The 22,654-nt window shown below is 43.5% G+C and overlaps 1 protein-coding gene across 5 annotated transcripts in view; it reads right to left on the bottom strand.

Annotated features, from left to right (window-relative positions):
* Window positions 1-1,986: 1,986 nt before the first annotated feature.
* The window catches only part of GNB1L (G protein subunit beta 1 like), a 48,901-nt gene continuing 28,233 nt past the window's right edge, over window positions 1,987-22,654 (bottom strand). For all 5 annotated transcript variants that reach the window (XM_074554670.1, XM_074554673.1, XM_074554672.1 and 2 more), the window contains 4 exons: window positions 21,695-21,857; window positions 17,916-18,014; window positions 13,172-13,387; window positions 1,987-8,569 (listed from right to left, as the gene is read on the bottom strand). In XM_074554670.1, the coding sequence (XP_074410771.1) occupies window positions 8,303-8,569; window positions 13,172-13,387; window positions 17,916-18,014; window positions 21,695-21,857 (745 nt within the window). In that variant the 3' untranslated portion in view covers window positions 1,987-8,302. The remainder of the gene's footprint in view (window positions 8,570-13,171; window positions 13,388-17,915; window positions 18,015-21,694; window positions 21,858-22,654) is intronic.

Genomic DNA, 22,654 nt, shown 5'->3' with positions numbered 1-22,654 from the left:
TCATAGATGTTCTCTTCAGTCTTTCCTTCTCTTCAGGGAGACCCTATAACTCCCAGGCAAGAATTGTGCAGGCAGTGCCCAGCAGCTGCCCCTCAGCATCCTGGGCTGTTGGCATCTCTTCAGTCAATATCAGGCACTGGTACCCGTGGCCATGGCCAGGGGAGCAGCTGCTTTGGCGTCCTGCTGCAGTGTGTGTAACAGTGGCTGGAGAATGGAGAGGACTGTAGCAGGTATAGAGAGGTGCTCTGTGTGCAGCAGGCTGCTGGGGACAGTGTGGGTCTCCCATGAGCTGTGGACTTCTAGTGCATCTCCACACAGAGCCATGGCCAGTGGGGCTACGTGGGTCAGGGCCACCTCAGCTGGGGCACTGTCCTTTCCTGCCAGCACTCCTCCTTCTCTCCAGCAAGTGGATTTCAGCCTGTGATGCTGGATCCCTCGCCAAACTGCAGTTGTACCTCGATCTGTGTGGAATAAGAAAAGCAGGTTGTATAATGTTCTGCCTGTGTAAAGGGATCCCTGTGGCTGCTGGAAACAAGTCAGGCACCCACAGGTTTGGGCTGGGGGCAGAAGCTGAGCCCTGCTGCCTGGAGAGGGCTGGAAGAGCACACACAGCAGTGCCTGCAAAGCAGGTTTCAGCATCATTGCCCAAAGAGCTCAGAAAGCTGCCGAGAGCCTGTGGAGCACGGCTGGAAGGTGGGAGAAGAGCGTTTGTGTCCACATACATGTGTTGGTTCTTTGTGCTTTGCCTTCTGTTCGGTTTCCTGATTGAAACCAAATTGTGCAGCGCGTTGAGAGCGCGGGTGCTTTGGCCTGACCCGCGGTTTGTGTGGAACGGCCGGTGTGGGCAGGGACACCCCCGGTGTGTCCCGAGGGGCACCTCGGACGGTCCCCGCAGGTACCGCTGCCCGGCGGCCGCGGCGGAGGAGGAGGAAGGGAAGGAAAGAAGGAAGGTGCTGCGCGCAGCCCGGCCGGCCCTGCCTGAAGAGCCGGCTCCCTCCAGAGGGAAGAGCCGGGCATGGCACGCGGTGGATTCGGCACGCACGGAAAACCAGAGGGGCTTCATCTTCCAGAGCTGGGAAATACGCGATGAGAGGAAAATATAGATTAGGGGGTTAAAGGAAAGATTTCACCTTTGAAACACTCTGGCATAAATAAGAAGGGGCGGTCTCCTGTGAGTGGCAATTTGAGGATATTCAGCCATCAATGGCTCAGCTGTCACTTTAAGCTGGTGTTATTAAGAACCCACTCTGCGTGTGTAGAGGATGTAGATGTGTATGGATGCAACGTCTTTCTGAACATAAGCCTTTTATTCTTCGTTTAATTATTCCAATTCAATTGATTGCTAAGATATATAATTTACACAGGTGTTTGACAAAACTAGGTGAAAGTGACTGTACCCAAAGATTTCTGTTGCTGCCATTATCATGAGCTCAGCGTGTGCCTATAAAATGTTACAGTGGGACAGCCATTGTCGATGGGAATCTAGATAGTGTATCAAAGGCTGGAAATCTCAAAGAATAGTATTTCATACTTTTTTTTTCCTGCCTAGTATGTGCACACACAATCAATGCAAAAAGGTAGAGCTGGTTTTGAAGACACACATTAATTTTGAAAAACACAGACATGTCCCATATACACAGTGTATGTACATGTACAAGTCTGCTCTCCAAAGGCCCACTGTCCTTCAGGAGGGCTGTGCAAAGTATTATGGGTGTTGCATATGCCAGAAAACACACCCTCATTCCCCCCATTAATAGAAATGACCTATTATAAATTTACCAAAGATACCATAGTTTTATAAATTGGCCACATATGTCTGTGTAATATATTTATTATATCACATTTCACAGCATTTCTGTTTTATGAAATTCAGCCTTGAATTTGTCACATATGTTTTGCATATATGTGCAATAGTTGGCCAAGTATATCCAAGTAAAGTATGATAAATGTGTTCTTTCCATATGGGAAATTAAATGTTTTTCCAGATTTAAAAAAAAAAAAAAAGTTTATTAAGAGCAGCCTATACAAAATAATTACAATAAATCACTCAATTCTATTTAGGTTAAAATTATAAATTTGAACTAGTAACAAAGTGATTAAGAACAAGAGCCAGAAAAGTCTCATTTAGGACCTAATTCTGTAAGGAGATGGAGCAGCATAGATAGAAGAGGCCCTACACATTTTCAAGGCTCTCTGCTCCATGTTGTGCCATCCTGCCAGCCTGTAGAGCAGCTTCCATCTCCTGCTGCCAGTGCAACTGGAGCTGCCAGGGGACAGTTGAGAGGGGCACTGGGAGGGAGTGACTGTGACATGCACTCCAGCCTGGGTTCTGCAGCGCTGTGAACAGCTCTTGGTGGTCTCTGGGAGATGGAGAAGGAAAGGAAATGTGTTCCTGCAGTGTCCTCCTCCTCCCTGGCACTCCTGGACACCAGTGGGTGCTTCAGTGGGCAGGGCAGGAGACCTCAGGTGCCCCTGCTGTGCTCAGTGCCTGCCTTCACAGGAGTGACTGCACTGGTGCCCAGGGACTCAGACTGATGTCCTTGGGCTTTAAATTGCAAAAAAGAAGTGAAAAATGGAATAGACAACATGTAAAACTTGCAGAGGCACCTTGTTGTGAGGTGCTAGCACAATTGCTTTTGTCACTGGTTTTAGCTTGGATGATGGACATTTGTGTTTTACTCCACTTGCTTTGTGCTCCCACTGTTCCTTGTTCCAGGGGCAATGGTTCCCCTTCTCGTGGTGCTCTGGCCTGGCTGCTTCAGCTGCCCTTAGTCTGGGTGGGAGGGCCTGCCCTGGGCTGCAAGAACCAGCGTGAGAGTGGAGGGGCTGCAGGCAAAGCCATCATCTGGAAAGGGCAGAGGAGGGGTGGCAAGAGGCAGCCCTTCTCCCAGGCTGGTTCTGTTTGAGCACTGCCTTGCACATTTCTTTTATTTCAGCAAACATGAAGTGAGTCTTTCATTCTATTCCCTTTCCTGCTTGTTGTCAACTACTTCAAACCAGATGGGCTCAAGAGATAAAACTATAAAGACTCAATGTCTTTATTTAGCAGGATGCCAAGTCTGCATGCCATCAAAATATCTGAGGCCAAAAAAATCCGAACAGACAATACTTACTCGAAGTGTTATGTTAAGAGCAGCCTAGATGCTTTTCCATGAACACACACAATGCATCCACAAATCACTGAGTAGCAGCAATTTTTAAAATTGCTATCAGGACAAATGCCACAGCCACATTCTCTGTCACGTTAGAAATTATTCCATAGGCCCAGCACACCCACTGCCTTCTTACCTATGTCAGAACATGTTTGTAGCAAGCAGTGCCATGGGGGCTTGGAAAATGCACTTTTGTATGTGTGAGATGCCAGAGCTATGGAGGAGAGTAATGACTCAGCACTGAACATCCTCACTAAATTTCCTGATCTGCACATAATCAGGCTCAATCAATCCTGCCACTGGTTGGAAAGAGAGACCATTGCTGTCCAGAAAGCATCTGAGGATTTCAATGGTTTTTTGCTGCCCTAGTTTATGTGTACTGAGAATACAAGCTAGAAGGAAATAGCCATAATAATCTCAAGTAAATTTAACAGCCTTTTTTATTCCTTTTTTTTTTTAATAATTAGAACTTGAAATTGTAATAGATAATTATGAGAATTAATTTATTTTTCACTGCCATGTCACTCTCCTGTGAGGAGATTATTAATACTGCAGGGTGGTTCTCCTGCAGTACACGTGGCTGCTTCAGGTCCTCAGTCCTTTCCACTGCCATCTCCTTTGGCACTGCAGCTTCTGGTTTTGTGACTCTTCAGAGCACAGAAATAAATCCACTCTCCTCTGGTTGAACACAGCTTATTTAGAGGTGTAGATTGTGGTCTACAGGATTTCCTAGTGTACTGACACCTTTAAAAAAGGATGCTGGAGAAGTAAAAGCAAATCTGAGACAAAGATAAGTTGGTGTATGAGTGTGAGAGGCCAGACCTATCACTGTATGGTTCCACCAGGTACTCTTGCTGCCATCCTTGTCCCTCTCCCAGGGACAAGCTGGCCTCTGCTGGTGGTTTGCTCCAAGGCCCTCCATACCTTCTATACCTTCAGTCTTCCTCTCACCTAACTCAGAGGGACAAGTTGCTCCTTTGTTTTGATTTAACCCCTCACTTCTTTCTTTTCCTCTTACAAACCAAACTGCAAATCAAATTCCTCTGAGGTCAGAATAAAGCAGTACACAGCACTGCTGACAGGAGGTACAGCTGTGCTTCAGACCACTTACCAGGTGAGCAAAACTTTCCCAACTCAGACATTATATTTTCATTTAATTTGATACTGTGAGATCCTTACATGAATTGCCATCTCTCCCCCAGTATGATCTTAATTCTGGATAGCTTCCTTCACATTATAAAAGAAACCTCCAGGATGCCCCAGCAGAGTAGGACACAGACAAACACAAGCCAAGTTTACTTGGAGAAGCTGTAGCAGGGGACCTAGGCTGGAATTTCAGAATATTGTGCATTAGCAGAACCCCTCTGCCTTTCCCCTCAGCCATGGCTGTCGCTTTCCTGGTAGCACAATGGTCGTGCTCAAACATCAAACTTTGTGTCTCAACGCTGCTGTAACATTGCCTGGCATTAATCCAGGCAGTCATGTGCCATGTTTTATGTAATGATCCACACTTTCACACCACAGACACACAGCCAGAAAAGGAAACACATTGATTTAGCACTCAGTAATCCTTGTTTAATCCCCAGTCCTTTGGTTTACATCACTAACATGGCTCCTGCAGTAGTCAGTGTTCTATCTTTGTTCTTGGCAGACCGAATTAAAGGAAAGATTTATTAATTTGCAAGTTGGCTTTGTAGATGCATATTAAATATGCTAAAAAGAAAAGCAGTCCAGAAGCCAGTATTGGCTTAACTATAAAAATCTGCTCTTTTAAACTCAAACCTTTGCAACAGTTCAAGTCAAGCTGCAGAGTAATTTTTTGGCTTGCTGTAGCAATTGCATTCTAAAGGACTAAATTTAACACCTGTCTCATTACATATCCCCAGCTTACTTCCTTTTTCACTCATTACTGCAAACAATCTCATCTTTCCTTGCTCATCCACATAAGGACTGCAGTGCTTTATGGCTCATGTACTGATAAGAGAAAGGAGTTGGAACAAATGGATTCATTTGCAAATAGTCTTAAGAGGGTCAGAGATCCCATTCATTCAAGTGGTGATAAATATTCCATGTAATTGCTGCACAAGTGCTGGTGTTTGGGATTTATTTGTATTACTTTATGAATGCTGGTTGCTTTCTTCCCTCTCCTGGTGCCAAAGACAGTGATTCTTGGGAGGAAGCCTTTTGTAATAATTCAGCTGTCATCACCTTCACTCCTGAATCCTCCAGGCCAGGTACAGGCTAGCCCTGTTCCTTTCTGGCAGGTGAGATTTCAGAGCTAACTCCAGCACCTTAAGGTGGCTCCTTGCTCACAACCTTCTGCTAGCAAGTCAGTGGAAATCTTGAGTGACAACCATGTTTATGGCACAACTGTAATTTTCTTTTTAATTAAAAAAGTTAATTTCTTAGCTGCAATCAGACATCTGTATTTTACAGTTAGAGTTATTATCAGACAACTGTGTTTTACAGCCTATATTGACACATACTGTCTTTCCTGTTGGAAACCATTCTTCTTTGGGGAAGTCCAGGTTAATTCCTTAGGCAAATAAACTGTTAGAAGACTGTAATTCACAAACTATGGCATTTAGGCTCAACTCTAAATCAAACTAACGTAGTCTGGTTGCTCATTTCAAGGAAACTATAATGTGAAAGAAAAATCTGTTTTCTGGGTGTTTAGATAAAATCAGCAGTGATGTAAAGTGTTAATGAATTAATTGTATTGTGAAAAAGCATGACATGGACAGTGCCTTGGTAATGGGAAGTAAAGGATGGGTCTGTTCCTGCAAGCAGCCCTGCAGCCTGTGTCCTTCCTCCTGGAGCTGATGAAACTCTCACCTGTGTGTCTGAGATGCAGTTCATGTCCTCATTTTCAATTTGTACTTGCATGACTAAGTTTGTTTTCAAATCTACCTAATCAGGCAAACATAAATATTTAACTCTCAGCAAAAGGTAGTAATTTTAAGCACCCAGTAATCTTTAAAGTATCTTCCAAAAGACCCATTTGTAAATCTAAACATCCCTTATTGGTCTCCCTAATTACTTTAGATACAGATGTTGACAGTAAATGGCAATTTTCAGAGAAAATATACTCAATAACTCCTAACTTTCAGCCTCTGATCTAATAATGCTCTCGGTAAGGCATGGGGTATTAATCCCTCTTTCCAGAGGGGTGCCACCGTGCCAATGCCAGAATATTTGCATCCAAAACTGTTTCTTACACTAACCATTTGCCCAAGATGGGTGAGCCCTGGCTTTCCTTTCCTGCTGGATGAGCATTAAACCTACAGCTCACTTCTGTGGCAAGTGCCCAGCCGTGCAGGCTGCTGTCATGGAGGAGGAATGCTGGCACCTCTGGGCCATGTGTGTTGTACCACACAGCACAGGCAAAAGGAAATCCCTGTGCACGCTCCCTGGACAGAGCCCCAAACCACATGCAACAACACATTCTCCATTTATTTATTTCATTGTTTCTTTGTGTCAATTCTGACCTCCTTTGAGAAAGGGGCAAAAGAGCAGAAGAGAAGGTTTCTTCCAGCAGCAGGTTTGTGGAAGGTGACTGCATCTCGTTCCACCAGGCTGAGGCTGGAGCTGCCTGTGCAGTGGGGCAGCTCCTCCTCTGTGTGGGAGGTGGGTGATGGTGGAGAAGTGCAACTCTGTCTGGTGGCTGTAATGAACACCATCACCTCCCCTTGACTCGGGATCACTCAAAATTAGGCTTTAACTTTCAACTGCAATGTGATCCTCCATGCAGCTACTGAATAGTAAAGAAATAATCAAAGAAATGCATTATTTAAAGTGTCACCACACTCTAAAATGTGTAAGGCCACATTTTACTTAGAAAAGCCTGGCAACAGTATCCTGGTTCTGTGTTTTAATGTAAAGAACATCAGGCTGGGTGCTTAAGGCTTTCAGTCCAGCAATATTCTCTGTCTGCAAGGCACAGCTGGGTAACAGACCCAAACCTTAATTTGCATGTGTGCTTTTCCTGAAATAATTTTCAAAGTCTTTGATCTTGCTGTTCACTTTTGGTCACTTTTTCTTTGATTTCCACCTCTCTATTTCCAGTCAAGTATCAACAGTGTACAGCCTGGACACAGTTGTCACTGCAGCTTTGTGACAGAATCCAGCAGTAGCCTGGCTCTCAGCACACTGGTGTGTGTCTAATACGCTTTACAAGAATGCAAATGCTGCTTTGTGAGGCAAACAACAAAACTTTCATGAATGAATTTCAGTTCTCGTGACTGTAGAGATGACAAGTTAATGGAACCATTTGCACTGTGTGGAGAAGGATTTACCCATGTGATTCCCCTGAATGTTCATGGGAGCCGTGCAGCTGAATCCCCGACTTTCCACGCTGAAACCCAGCCCTGACTCTCCAAGGAGCAGGGCGCTAATTGGATTGTCGAGTTTAAATCCTTCAGCTCATCAGTCTATGGAGAGGATTTAGCACTGGCTCTGTAAAAGGCTTTACATAGCTTTGCAGTGCAATGGTGGGGAAGATTTTTTTCCTTTCTTTCTTGTGATTAATTGTGAGGCTTGAGGTGACAGGAGACATAATGAAATTCATAAATGCCGAAGGCCATCCCTAGTCACATTCCTGGCTGTTGGTTTAAGTTAGAAACTGACAGAAGTGTGAACAAATCAAGGGTGTTCTGATAGCCTTTCAGTTTGGGGGAAGAAAAAGTAACTGACAATGAGAAACCACTGGAGGTGGTTTAATGGGTATAAATTTTCAAGGAAGAGTGATGTTTTACACCGATTCAGATCCTTGGATACATAAATGACTTACAAACAGACATATTCTGCCCCCACTGCAGTTTGAGGGATTCCAGTCCATTTTTACAAAAGATATTGGCACAAGTTATGTCAGCAACCTGCCAAAGGAAAGGTGTTGCAAAACCTGTAGCAGAACCCAAAGCAACTTTGGTCTTTGTGACTGGCCTTGTTCTGCTTGTTATGAATTTTAAAAATCCACTTTCTTCTATGGAAGAAAAAATTTATAGCTTAAACAAGCAGTATAAGAATTAACCTAGGACTCTCACTTCAGCCTGGAGACGGATTCTACCACTTCCCCACAGGCACGTTTGAGTTGCAGTGCTGGGAGTTGCTCCAGCAGTGCTGTTTCCCTCGTGCATGGCAGGGCAGATGTGTCACGTCTGGGCATAGATGGACCAGACACTGATGCGCTGATCTCTGGAGCCGGCAGCCAGCAGCCGGTCCCGGGGGCTGCTGTGGTCGGAGAAGGACACGCAGTGGGCGGCTGCTGTGTGATAGTCCAGCACTGCCAAGGGCTTCAGCTTCTTCCACCCAAAGATCCTGATGCGATGGTCCCACCCTGCTGTGGCCAAAATCTTCTTGTCTGGCCGGATGGTGATATCAGATATGCCAGCGTTGATGAGTTCGTGTGTTTTGTAAACCTTTGGGAAAAAGTTACAAATGAGCTCAAGTTGTTCAAAACAGAAGAAAAAGGAATCTTTCAGTACTTTAGCAGGTGTTGTGCCCACCCAACACACCAGTGTCACACAGGGAGCGTGGAGCTTTTCACATGTGGTGGATGGTGCTTGGTGAGAGCAACAATAGACAGAGACAGAAAACACCTTAACTAGAGCCTCCCATTTCCAGAGCAATTTTCATAAAATAAACCAAATTCTTGTGTGCTTTATTTTGCATTTAACAATATATATATTTTGTCACAAGTGAAGCTCTGAATTGAGGTTTTGAGTACAGCTTTGCCCTTCCAGCTATTCTTGTATGAGCTCCAATGTTCAGAGCTAAGGCCATATATTTTCCCTGCTTTTTGCAGAAGAATTCCCAGGCTGAGACCCTTCTGAGCTGATGCTTAAGCAACCTGCTACTCATTTCTACTACTGTGGCCCCTCACAAAACCCCCAATAAGCTGTTGTAGCATTTACCTCAGTCTTGAGAAAGGAATGCTTCCAGGAATTGGGTTACAGTGTCAGGAAATCTGTATTTCTAGTACTCCTTCCCAAGAGACTTCTATTTACACCAAATCCAAGGAGAGGATTATGGCCAAGTTACTGATTTCAGTCTTGGAAGCCTTTTGTTACTGTTTGGAGACTACTAGGGCACAGAGGGGCACAATTCAATTGGGAGGCATTTGGCTTCCTTCAGAGGGCACTGGGGCTGCACATGACAGCCCCTGGAACGAAAAGGTTTTGCTTCACTGACACGAGTTTCTTCAGGCACAAAGCTCAAAGTAACCTTTGCTGTTCTCACCTCAGGTAACTTGTCTGAGTGAGCAATCTGCCTCTGAAATAGCTGTGAAATATGCACACAGGAGAGTGTGTGTGTGTACTGGAACAGCTCGACTTCTGTCAAAATGGGGAAAACACCTTTGGCTTAAAAAGCTGGCCCTGACCTGCTGTTATTTATAACTACCACTGGAAACAACACCTTAATGCCACTCTCCTTAAGCCTGAGTCTGTAGCTATCCTGTACCAAAGCTCAATATCATCCTGTGCCTGTTTATTTCACTGTGTGGTGTTTACTGTTTGTCTGAGGCAGGAAGGGACTGGCAAGTACATCCCACCTGAGGAGGTTTCCTCCTTGAAGAACATTCCATGATGCATACCTAGTACAGGGTTATACAGACATATTATTGCAGATAATTTTAACCTTTATACTGGATGTGGAAAACTCCAGAAATGTTGGTTAGAGTTGTTTTCAGATGCAGCTGAACCCATCTTGGAACCGTACAGGCACAAAGCCATAAGCAATTATTTTTCAACTATATAAGAACTACCCAGCTACCTACTCAAACAGCAAGAGCTGTGCATTTCAGTAAGACAAAAGGCTGAATGAAACTTGACATGCTTTTAACATGCTCTGTACATTTCTTTTTCAAAGACGACCTGAAGAATGTGTCTGCAACAAATTCAGAGCAGAGGACAGCAAGTTCTGCTCAAGCCTAATGAGGAATAGCAGGCTGGATGGGGGCCTCTTGGTGGGGCTGTGCTTTTTGTTAGTCCATGTGCTCCAAACTCCCCAGGGTAGGCCTAATGCAGCATAGCCTCAGTGGAAGTTTTGTTGGTGTAAATGTCCTGGCAAGGGAAAGATTTATTCCTTACATCACCAGCCCGGCACATGGAGGATGGGTCTTACTCCCCATTAGACCATTGCCAGGCGTGGTGCTGCCATCATTAACGTCACTCATGTGGGCAAGATCCATACAGCACAATCAGGGCAGCTGGAGATGTGGCATGTCCTCAGCAAGCTCCAGCTTGAAAAGGAAGCCTGTCATGGTGATGCCTGTTGGCTATGGAACATGAGGGAACAGTGGGCATTTGTGCATGATGTGCAAATACAAGAGTGAGACAGAAAAACAACACAAAGGAGAAAACTTGCTCAAGGTATATGCAGCCAGGTGTAATCCCACTGCCAGGATTTGTGCCATCCCAGGACCTGCTACAGTAAGTCACTAACTACAGCAGTCCAATACCAACACAATTTCCTAACCAGAAAACCAGCTTGTAATTAAGAAAACAAAGAGGTAAAAACAGGTGAGCTGCTTTCAGCCAGTCACAATCAAGGACAGTTGCATCTACACCCAAAGCATGTCTTTGAGCCCTCTGCTTCTTAGGAAAACAACCAAAATAGCAGCAGACTAAGTTTCAGCATTTGGGGGAAAAGCCTCAGCAATCAACCAACAAAACTTACAGTCCAGCTTACACGACTTTTTCTCTTGTCATATAAAAAGAAGATTCTGTGGTTATCAGATTTCTTAGTCCTGCTTTGTTTATTCACCTGCAGAAGCTGTTTACCTCCTACATTCTAACACAAACATCATCACATAATTACACTATCTCATCCAAATCAGAAGGCTCATAACCAATCCTATCATTTGCTGACAGTGATGAATTCAGCAACTTTCCTGTAGGAGACAATACAAACTTTCCTCATAGCAATAAACTCTGCAGTTCCCTTCATCATCTATTCATTGCCACACTGGAACTCTGCCACTTAAAACAGAGCTCAGTACCATCATTGCATCATTCCCTCTCCAACAGCAGATATCTGTGCACCACAGTTACTTATTAAAACCTTTTAGAATAAAAATAATGTGCCACTGAGTGGCTTTCCAACGTCTACCATTACCTCAGGTACCTGGAATGTCAGGGAAAAAAATCCCCATCTGGTTTATATTATTAATGCAATAGTGGAAAAAACTTAATCTATGTCTTTGACAATCTCTAGTGCTCATATGAAAGATGCATTTTTTTAGGGCATTCATGCTCCCATGAAGCACAGGAACATTGCTTGTAGCTTATAACACTTGGATTTTAAATTTCTTTGAGGCATCTCCTATCTCTCAGGGTGAGGTGCTGAAGGTGTAGCTAATCTTACATCCCCTGGGAATGGGAATACCTTGTGAAAAACAATACTTGCAATATTTCAGGTGAACAACTGTTTCTCCTGCAAGTTGTACCTGTAGCCCTGCATACTATTAACTCCTAAGTGAAATGTGCTGTAAAGAACAGTATTTTCTTTTAATTTAGGAAAAAAAAATTGCTATAATTAATATGAAAGAACAGTTTTCTCTCCACCACCAGAGTATTTGAAAATTTAAGAAGCCTGTCATAATGTAAGATTTCTGTCACCTTTACCTTAGAGAATGAGTCTCAATACCAAGTTTCTTAATGGGATTGCTCACCTTCCCTCCCCTTGTCTGAGTTAAGGACACTGGTGCAGAAGTGGAGGCTGGGCAAGGGCAGGGCAAACAGGACCAAAGAACAGCAAACCCAAACCAAGCCAGTTGTGTATCAGACACTTCACTACTCATTCAGAGTGCAGAGTGCCTCTTTCATGTGGTGTTGTTTTGTGTATTAAGGTTCAGCCGCCTCCTCAGTGAGTGCTGTGCCCTCCAGACTTCACTGGGATTGGATGTGTTTGCCCTGTCACCCCAGAAATGCAGGTGCTGTGGTGATGCCTCAGATTCCACACCTTTACAGTGCCCCCCAGGTGATGAGTTAGCACAGGGTGTCCCAGCCTGTGCTTTTCTTCCTTAGCACCATTCAGAAAACAGCATCAACTGGCTGTACTAGTTAAAAAAACTCCATAAAAGCTGCAAGGTGGAACAGCAATTATTGTTCTGCCTTGAACTGGTGCATCCAGGAGATTCTTCTCCAGGATGCCATGGGCACACGGGCTGATTCAGGCCCTCTCCATTGTTCATGGGACAGCTGCCACTTTTAAAAAGGTTAAAGCACCCAGCAGTGGAGAAACTGTGCATGGGCCGTTTTAATTTTCATGAGCCTTTTTGTACTTTATTTCCACACCTACACTTCCAGATCGTACTTAACGCCTTGGCACTGTTGGAACCCTTGCTAAAGTTGTCTAGATGAAAGCAGTATTTATGGCCATTCCCTAGCACAGCCTGAGCTGGGGATTACACAACCTCCTTCTACCCCAGCCATTCCCAGTGCTACAGCTCAGACATGAACTGGGGCAGCCAACTGCCTGATTTGGTGTCTCTGGCTGGGCCCGGTAGGTGCCAAACAAAGCTGGGTGCCTAAACCTCATGTCCTCTTGGTGCTAGCTGGGCTACTCCTACTCTTCTGGTTGAGAAGTATTTAATGGAATACTTCTGTCTTTCCCACAGTGGAAAGCTCATTATAGCCATTCAAGCAGAACCTTTGGAAAATCAATCCTTTGTTTCTCATTTTTATAACTCATTTATAATGTTTAGGACATTCCGAGAGCTGGATACTACCAATGTGATAAATGAAGATACAGAGGCAATGGCTTGAGTAATGCTGGGCCTGTGTGACTGTTGCAACTTTGGTAAAACCAGAAACATGTGAGAGAGGGTTTTTTCCTTTTTTTTAAATCCTCACCATCTTTTGCTAAGTCTGGTCACATAGCACAGACATTCTAACCAGTCTGTGATTAATTAGCTAGAGATCTGCAACAACTCCTCTTCATGACTAAATATTTTTTTAGTCTATCAAACTGTTAGTGCAAAGTGGGATAAATGACACTAGAGGGCCAGTGATCCTGACCTGCAGGTTCTGTTGCTCATTGAGGCTCCAGATGCTCAGCACCTTTTCAGATGAGCCTGAGATCCCCTTGGCCTTCTCCGAGTCAAAGTCAAGGCTCATCACTGGCTCCTGGTGGCAACTGAGTCGGCTCAACGCTTTTCCCATTGACACATTCCAGAGGACAACTGATCCATCTTCATAGCCAGCCAGAAGCACAGGCTGTGAACCACAGCTGGGCTGATTAAGGAAAAATAAAATTGTTTGAGAAGTTAATAGTCTGTTAAGAAAGTTACCATCCCTGTGTAGGTTTTAGTCCAAGCACCAAGAGAATAAATTAAAATGCTGACTGATGTAGAAGTGAAAAAAAGTTTAGATATCTGAATATCAAATTTTGATATTCCATCCACTTACAGAAAGCATTACTAGGTAACATGCACTTACAGGTTTTATATCTATGTATTAAATTCTAAATGTTATATATATTATATATATTTAACATACACATCCATACATACATATATATATACATATACATATAGAGGGAGAAAATTTCTCTCTGAAAATCCAAATTATTGCCCTTTATAACAACTGAAAAGAGCCTGACTGAAATTTTCAGGAGCTTCACTTCAAGGTCTGAACTTTGTTTGCACTTCACAGAAAAAGTTCCCCAGAGCAGCTGAGTAGTCCCAAGCAATACAAGCCTGTGTGGGCACTGACAGGTGCCATGCCCAGGGATCCCAGTTCCACACTGCCAGTGCAGGGCTGCCCACAGGGACTGCCTGCCCAAGTACCCCCAGTGCTTGAAGGCAAACACTGAACCCCCAGCAGGAACCGCTGGGTCAGTCACCAAGGGGTTAATGGGCGCCCGAGTCCCACTGTAACCAACTGAAAGCTATTTTGATTAATGATGTCACAGGCCAAAGGGCAGGGCACCCTGGGCAGACACCTAATTTATTTAAGCCTCTGAAATAACTCAAAGAAGGGAACATTACTGGATTACATGTCACACTTAAGGAAAATATTCATCATTGCTCCAGCCCAGAGACTAATGATCTGTAAGCACTACCTGTAGGAGAGTGAGGATGCAAATCCCCAATGGAAAGCAACTAAAACAACAATCTGTTCATGCCAGTTGTTTCTTTAATAGGAGAAGAAATATCAGAATAGACATTGGGATTATTACCACCTCACGTAGGCACATCTAAGAAATGTATCCAGCAGGATATTCAGACATTTCCAAACATTGTCTGCTCCTACAGGATTTGTTTGCTTAGTATTCAACTAAGATAAAGGGCATAAAGAATTAATTTTTACCAGTATCACGTTATTGAATGAGGTCAAACTCGTTAGCTGTCAGTGTCATGATACAAACCTGTAGTGGCCAAAGGCTCACTGCCTCTCCAATGGTGCAGACTGTTCTCCTACTGGTTATTCTGTGCTCTGGGGGAAGTTAAACTAACAAGAGATGGGTGGCCTGAGTAACACAACTTGTGAGAACCAGCCTCGTGCTTCCTGGGCCTTACTCAGCCTAGAAAAGTGTGTGAAGAATAGAGCTCAATGAGCAGGGAACAACATTGCTCCTTAAAATAAGGAAACCAAGGGGAAATCCTTGTAAATTTAGGAAATCCTCTATATCTCCCTTCTGAACGGGTCTGTCCACACCTGGGATCTTAGAGGAGCCTCCTTCCTTCCTCTGAGATCCCTTTTCATTTGAAAAGGCAGGGAGCATGCTCTGGCTAGAAAGGCCCATAAGGCAGGTTTCTCACAGTGCCCAGAATTATGAACAATTTTTCTGTCAAAATTTTGATTTGCTGAAATAATGTAACATCAGAGCAATGAATACCTTGATTCATACATTGCGTCAGATACATGTGAATTAATGTTAACTCATCAGGTACTTTGGATGAAGAATATCTGGTTTTGGATACCAGATAGCAAAAATGTTTTAAAAAAAATCTGAATGAGCATTCCAGATTTTATTTGTATTTAATAAAGGGTAAAATCTTCAAAGCATCAGCTCCTCTCCCTGCTCCAAGGGGGATGGTGGCTCCACAGGAGCTCCTCACCCTCGTGCACATGGCAGAGCCAGGTGAGTGCTCAGCATCTCAGGAATGCCAAGCAAAACCCTTTCTTTTCTTGTGCTGTGGGGATTGCACTTTAGATGTGAAAAACAGTAATTTGTAAGTGAGATCTACATTTGGTGTGTTTTAAAACCCAAGTCCCATTTCCTATGAAATGTAGGTTTACCACACTACTTCTTACTTTCCTAGCCATATGAAGTGTAATATTTCAATGGGTACATGAACTAAAACAATAAAAGTTATTGAAAGGTCAGTGGAGCTCTTGGTCTGAGCCTGGACTCACCAAGCAGTGCTTCACAAGAGCCTATTTATTTCAATTCCCAATCACAGACACTGCTGGAGAGAAGTCTCACCATTCATGTTCTGTTTCAGTAGAAAAATTAAATTATAAATCATTGCTCTTCCTAAGCAGAACATTTTGTTGTTGCATTTGGATAATTGTCAAGGAAGGAAGAAAAGGTGATCTGCTGTCAGCTCAACAGGAATAATTGCAATAGTTTATATAAAGTAATAACTCGGCATTTCCAGTTTCGACATGTATTATTCTTGTTGAATTATTTTGTTTGCACCATTATGCAATATGATGCCTTCCCCAAGGAGTGCAAAAAATTTAAGGGAAGACTCTCCTTACTCTTACAAATCCTACTCCACCCAATTAGTAATAGAAGGAAGGTGTGAAACCAAAGGGACAATGCATTCAAGAACATGAATCTTCAAAAGAAAGTGAAAGAATTAATATCTTTAAGGACAAACCTAGAAAAATAAGGGGGGGAAAGTGCTCAAAAGAACAAAACAAATAACTGCAAGCTTTTTGACTACTTAGGAGAAGCCAATGAGGCTTAATCTTACAAGCCCAACCTCAGTTGCTGTCTGCTCTGTAGTAAAGTTTCTGTTTCGCACTGCTGCTGGGGAGGTTTGTTGTTTACTGAATTGCAGAAAAATCTGATGGTACCTGGCTGCAGCCCCCAAACTCTCACTGGCCACCCACCCCAAGCACTCTTCCTTCAGACCTTTATGGGGCTCTCCTTGTCAGCTTCTGTTTCAACTTGTTAATTTACTGTGCCATAAGCAACATCAAAACGTCTCTTAGGCAACCCCTGAGTGCTGGGCTGGGAGTGCTCCTCTCCTGGGTATGCCTGCATTGCCCAACAGGGCTGTGCACAGAAATCCTGGAGGGCTCTGTTCAGGAAGGGCTGCAGCTGGGTGAGCTCGTGCTCTCCTGGTTTATGGTTACAGGCTTACTCACAGAGCCACTTCCAGGGCAGCCACAGAACACAATGCAGAGCATCACTTTGGTGCAGCACATGCAATTATTTCCCTAAGGATATCCTCTTCCTCGTGCCTTTAAACCAAGTTGTGCATATTTGTAAAAGAGCAAATACAGCTGTGAGACTCTAAGAGATTATCTATACTTTCCTGGTGCAGTCTAGGAAGTTATGGTGAGTTCTCAAAGTCAGAATTTGAATGGAATAATTTAGCTCTCCCAGTTCCCAGTCCTCTGCTTTATCCTCACTGGCAACAAAATCAAAAACTATATAAAATTAAGACTCTGCACCTGCTCTTCTTCCTAAAGGAATATCAATATTAATGCATGTAGAAAATATGGCAAGACAGAGGACTTCTTATACAGGCAAGAAAAATTTTCAACACTGAACATTTCCACAGTTATCACCATCTTATTAAAAAACATTGAGGAGACAGAAAGACCCATTCATTTAGTCAGGCACTGAACACTGATTGCACTTTTAGGAGGAACTTTGTTTAGCAAAAGCCTAATCAGTCTATTTAATTTCCTCTTATTTTTTTCCCTAGTTTTTAATTACAGCATTGGCCTCTCTTGGCTTTTGTCTGAAGTCAGTAACTGAATTTATCTAGATTTCAGTCAGTTCAGGATCTTGGGTGAAGACACTCAGGCCTCACTTTGATTGATAATATTTTCAACCAAAACCAACACCAATGTTCCAATGAGCCTGCAGGAATTACACCCCTGGCATTTGCTCAGTTGGTCCTGCAGACCTGTAGCAGTCAGGGGGTTCCATGGGAATCAGCTCTGGCACCAATTCTCTGGCAATTTCAAGCCAATCACCTGAACTCCTTCCTCCCTCTATTGCCACCTTTTTGTATTACTTCTGTTCACTGCTGGCAGCCCATAAACATTATTTGCTAAATATTTTGCAAATGTGTGTTTTTTTCACTAACTACTGTTATTTACCTTTTTGTCTGTAGTCATTGCCACCATAAATATTTTATTCGTGTTGTATGTCTGGAATAGAAATGTTCATAGAGTGTTTCCTCATCCTGAGGGCACTGAAGTGAATGGAATCTGCCATTAAAACCACTGTTTTTAAGCAACCCAAACATTTCTCATCAGTCTTAATGCAGTGAGAAACCATATCAAACAACTGGCTTTGGTAAGTCACTCATTTTCCTTTTGATTGATGCAAAAACTGTATCTATCCTAAGGATACAAAGCTTTCCTTGAGCATTTGCAAATCTTCCATTAAAGCTTGGAAAGCTCTGAAAGTTACATTAAGGATGTTCACAAATCTTTCCCCCCTTTAATAGTATAATTACTTGATTGGTTTGATTATAAATCAAAATCCAAGTGAAGAAAGATTCATGTGCTTCATATAAAATGAATCACAGGGAAAACATTTCACAATTAGCAGGCGCTCTTGCCTTACCTGCCATAACTTCAGACACATGGGCATGCCCAGCTTGGCACCCACCTCTGGTTTCAAGGTACAGACTGACGTCTTGGATGGCAGCTCCAAAATCTGAACCTGACATCAGGAAAACAAGAGGAGTTGGTCAGGCTCCAGGTCAAAATTCTGCTGTTAAAAACACAAGTCTTTTAAGGTGATTAAGGTTGGTATAAGCTCTTCCAGTAAAAACTGTCTGGAGGAAACGGAGGAATGCATGCTAAGCTGGAGCTGTAAGGGGAATCTACAGCTAGCTAAAGAAGTGCATTGTTTTAGGAACGACCAGACAAAACTGCTAGAGTGAACACATCGTCTTCTTCCACTCTTCTATTTAATTACAGCCTTCTTTTCAAACAGTGGATGACATTGTACACACAGCAGATAATACTGCAGACTGCTTCATCTGAACACACCCCCCCTGCTTTCTTTCCCCTTTTTCCAGCTCTGTTGCTAATTTTTTGGCTGTATTCACCTGTGAACACTTGCATTCTCTCCTCTGTGCTGCTGTGGTAACACAGAGCCTGCATGGAAATACAGACAGTGTGTACATGCAAAGGGGATTTTTTATTTACTGCTGACTGCACCAACAAATTGTAACCCCACAATTACCAGCTAAGGCAGCTGCAGCAGCCTCTCCCCACAGGTATTCCTAACACAGCATTGTCTAAAGCAGGGTCAGAAAATGCTCTGTTAAACACCTGCTCTCTCTACAGAGCAGCTTCCATTGTTGCTTGCTCCAATGGAAATGAATCATGGACCTGGTTTGTGTGGTTTTGATTTTTTTTCTTTTCTTTTGAACATTGGGCAAGTTGTTCCTTTGCCAAGGAAGTAGCTCATTTCCACCTCAGGATGATGGCAGGCAAGATCAGGGGAGTCTGCCTTTTTAGTTTGGTACTGGAAGATTTTGAGACTCTTGATTGACACAGCAGTGCCTCAGCTCTGGGCTGGTTCTCCAGCCTGGAACTCCAGAGAAACAGAAGCTCTTGGGTACCAAAAACCTGCTGCCAGGAACGTTGCTGTTTCTCACATTCACACTTAATCAACAAGGTGATCTTTTCTTCTAATTACATAAACAATGGTCTGCATTATGTGGTAAAATTAAATTACTTGAAACATTTGATAAATCCAATGTGCATGACCAGCCACTCTAGGCTCTTCCAGAATGTGCAAGAGCCCAAGAGCGCTGTTGGCCAGCCCCAGTTGTGTGAATTTCCTTACGCATCTGAGATGAGGTATTGCACAAATATGGCTCCTCTGGGAACCGTCCATCAAGGCCACGGCAGCTGCGATGGCTCTCTAATCCCATACCTGCAGTTCAAAGCTTGCCAGAACATCTTCCTATTCTAGAGGCCGTCAGCCAGCCTGCCAAAAGCCAGCTGCACTCGAAGGCTGTGAGCAGAGTGTGCTGCACATAACACACAGAACACTTTCGAAAGCCACTGAGCAATAGGGCAGGAAACTGTTTTCCAGAGTTGAGGAATAGTGACTGCAGCCAAGAGCCATCGAGTCTGCAGACCAAACCTGGGAACAGACCAAAGTCTGATCATCTGGGAATTCTGGTTCTTTGGAGCTTCACTCTTAACAAAAAATGCTTTTCTCTTGTCAACTTTCTTGCTATCAACATAATGACCAAGTTAGCTGTGGCAGGAAACAGGCTATAAATATGGAGATGACCTGCCCTCATCTTGCCTCTTTCATCACTGTCTCTCCAAAGGGCATTGCCTCCTAGGCAAGACCAAAACTGCAACTTTTATGCAATAAAGAAGGGTAAGTGTGCTGTGATAAATTCACTTCTGCAGGTTAAAAGAAAAAAACAAACCTTCTTTGCTTTACCTTGACTAAAAACAGATGAACTGGTACAAGGGCTACAGCTGGGCTTGCAAAGACCAAAGAAAAACAATGAGAAAAGCTTTGTGCAGAAGGCAGGCAGGCATGACCTGCTGCCTGAGCTGGATTGACAGTTCCAGAGACTGTCTGCATTAAAGGCAACTGAGCCTTAGAAATAAATACTATTTCACATATTTTGACAACTGTAACCTAAAATTTGAAGTTCCGTGTTTATACTGGTTTTGCTTAATAGGAGAAAGATTTGCCTTTGCCTGAGGTTAATAGTGTTCCTGGGTGGCTAAAACTGGCCACAAGGAAACACACCCTTTCTCTTTTTCACATTAATAAAGCTTTTAACATGTTTCTGGCAAATTTGCAAGAAAAGTGCATGTAACTCATAATTGGTGATTTAAATGCAATCATGAACAAATAAATGCCTGTTCAGATCTCATTATTTATGGACTGAACCTCCTTCAAGACAAAGTTAGTCTTTTTTTGGACACCAGCCAAGCATAAACACTTATTAAGTCTTAATTTTAATCATAAGCTGCAAATGTACTGTGTCTCACACAGTGCTGCCTGTTTGGAAGCACTATATATTATGGGAGCTTATGTGAATTTATTGAAACATGACACAGTTCTAATGCAAAGGTTCACACACAGAGTGGAACTCTTCTACCTCTGGAGATTGCAAATCATTCTCCTCTTGCAGGGCCCAAGCAAACAATTGAGAATAAAACAGAGATGAGTTGTAAGCGACACCGGGGTAAATGTCTTCTATTTGGGGCAGTTGATTATTTAATTCTTCATTAGTGGGACTTCTCCGGCTGACACCAGAATGCACTTGTCAATTTTGTTTAACTTAAGTATTATTGAGCACTGCTTTAAAAAGGAGGGAGTTCTTTGTTTGATCAGAACAAGGTATGGGACTTAGAATGGTCGTATTTACTGGTGCAGTGTCTGTGTCTGCAGGAATATCTAGTTCTGTAAAAGGGTGAACATTCTGGCTGTGAGTCAACAAAGTACTTAAATATGTGCTTAACTTGTGTATAATAAAAAGATCACATTTTCTTGCAATACAGGCACTTATTACTTCATGTATAAAGTATGCAAATTTCAGTTTTAAGATACACAACCTATAGTCCAGAAAAGCAAGTGAACTTTTATGGTTATCAGCAATTTGCATTTAGCTACTGTATTCCATTTCATATTTCTGCCACTTTTTTCTTCTTTCATTCTTTCATAATTTTGGTATTTTGATTTCAAGTATTTGGTATTATTTTTGTGTGATGTCCTCAAACAGTCCACTGTAGAAAACAAAACTGTAATTTCTACAAAGCAGAAGTGGACATTGCCAGCAAAGCTGTCAGTCAGTGAGTGCTGTGATAGTGGCATTAGGAACTGAAATGGACCCTGCAATTATCTCACACAGAGCAAACCTCTGGCCAGTAACAGTAATTCAACTATTTCCCAGTTCCAGGTAAGGAATTAGCCTGGGGTGAAAGACCACGGATTGCATCACAAATCACCTGCACCTCCCCTCTTCTCACCAAACCCGATTCAGCTTCAGATGCAATATAAGCTCCTCCATCTGAGGACAGACCTGCTGTCCATTAGTTCCCCAGAAGGATTCTTGTTCCCAATATTCAGCAGCACCAGAAGGGTTTTCAAAACTCCTGCATGTAAACATCAGCAGCAGCTGCAAATACTTAAATGCCAGACAAATCTTGGGGTGGTATCCTTGTTATTAAAGCTGAGTTACATAATTCAGTCATCCTTGTGGCAGTAAAATTAATGATTAACACCCCCAAAGGTTTATTGTGCTGCCTGCTCCTGAGCAGAGAATTCAATGGCACAGATGTTTCCCCTTCTGAACGATGTCATTTCAGTACCAAAAGCAACTTCTCAAGCACAGAGAAAGAGACACTTCCTACCTCCTCCAGGCTTCTGGCTGCCATGGCCATTAGCCAGCGTCCCTGTGCCACCTGTAACAGAGAGCATCTGCAGAATCCCACATGCTCCGTGCAGAGAGAATCCGTCACTGAAGTCCGTCCCTCTGCTAAATCCCACAGGCAGATCCTCTGGTCGCGCCCCTGACTGTTACAGTAAAACAAGTTATCCATGAGCTGCAGTCTGAGGAAGCCTGGCTGCCTGCAGGGCAGTAACCTGAACTGGGTCTTTAACAGACAGTAAAGGACCAAGCTTGGAACAGCTTCTGTGGGGGCGTTAATTGGGTGTTTCATGAAATGTGGGGGAGCTCAGTGTCCCTGAGACCACCACCCTTCTGCCAGCTGTGGAACTGGCCAAGAGGTTCAACTGTCCCTGCAAGGGGGGAGGCTTGGGAGCCAGTCAGAGACACTGCAATCACAGTTTCTGTTTCCTTGTGCAGAGAGACTTGATCAGCATCAGTTGTGCTATTTATATGTGAGAATACACTTACAAAGTCTCATGAGTTGAATATATGCACAGTAAAAAAATGCCTACATTTTATAATTTATTAGATCTAATTTAAAAGGAAACAAAAGTATACCAAGATTTACACATGTAACACTCATTCACACTAGCAATGAAATGGAAATGTCATGTGTCGACAGCTGAAAGACAAACAGCAGGACAAGACCTCATCAGAGGTAAATAAAAAGTGTCAGTTATTCAGTGCTCGACTTCCCACAGCCACAGGCAGGGCACAGAGGGCTCCCAGGACGGTGAGAGACTGGCAGGGATTGCCCAAGGGCTGCAACACCCAGGCCAGAGAGCAGCAGCTGCATCCGAGGTCCGAGCCCGGGCACTGCTCAGCACAGCCCCGTCCCAGAGGCTTCTGCTGCTCCCAGGCTGGCAGAGCAAGGAGGCCACACAAAGGGCACAGCAGGAATTGTTGCAGATTTCTGGGATCC

The sequence above is a fragment of the Zonotrichia albicollis genome, chromosome 18 (genome assembly GCF_047830755.1).
Source record: "Zonotrichia albicollis isolate bZonAlb1 chromosome 18, bZonAlb1.hap1, whole genome shotgun sequence".
Classification (NCBI taxonomy): Eukaryota; Metazoa; Chordata; class Aves; order Passeriformes; family Passerellidae; genus Zonotrichia; species Zonotrichia albicollis.
The sequence above is the reverse complement of the archived record's forward strand: the minus strand, read 5'-3'. Positions and strand labels throughout refer to the sequence as shown.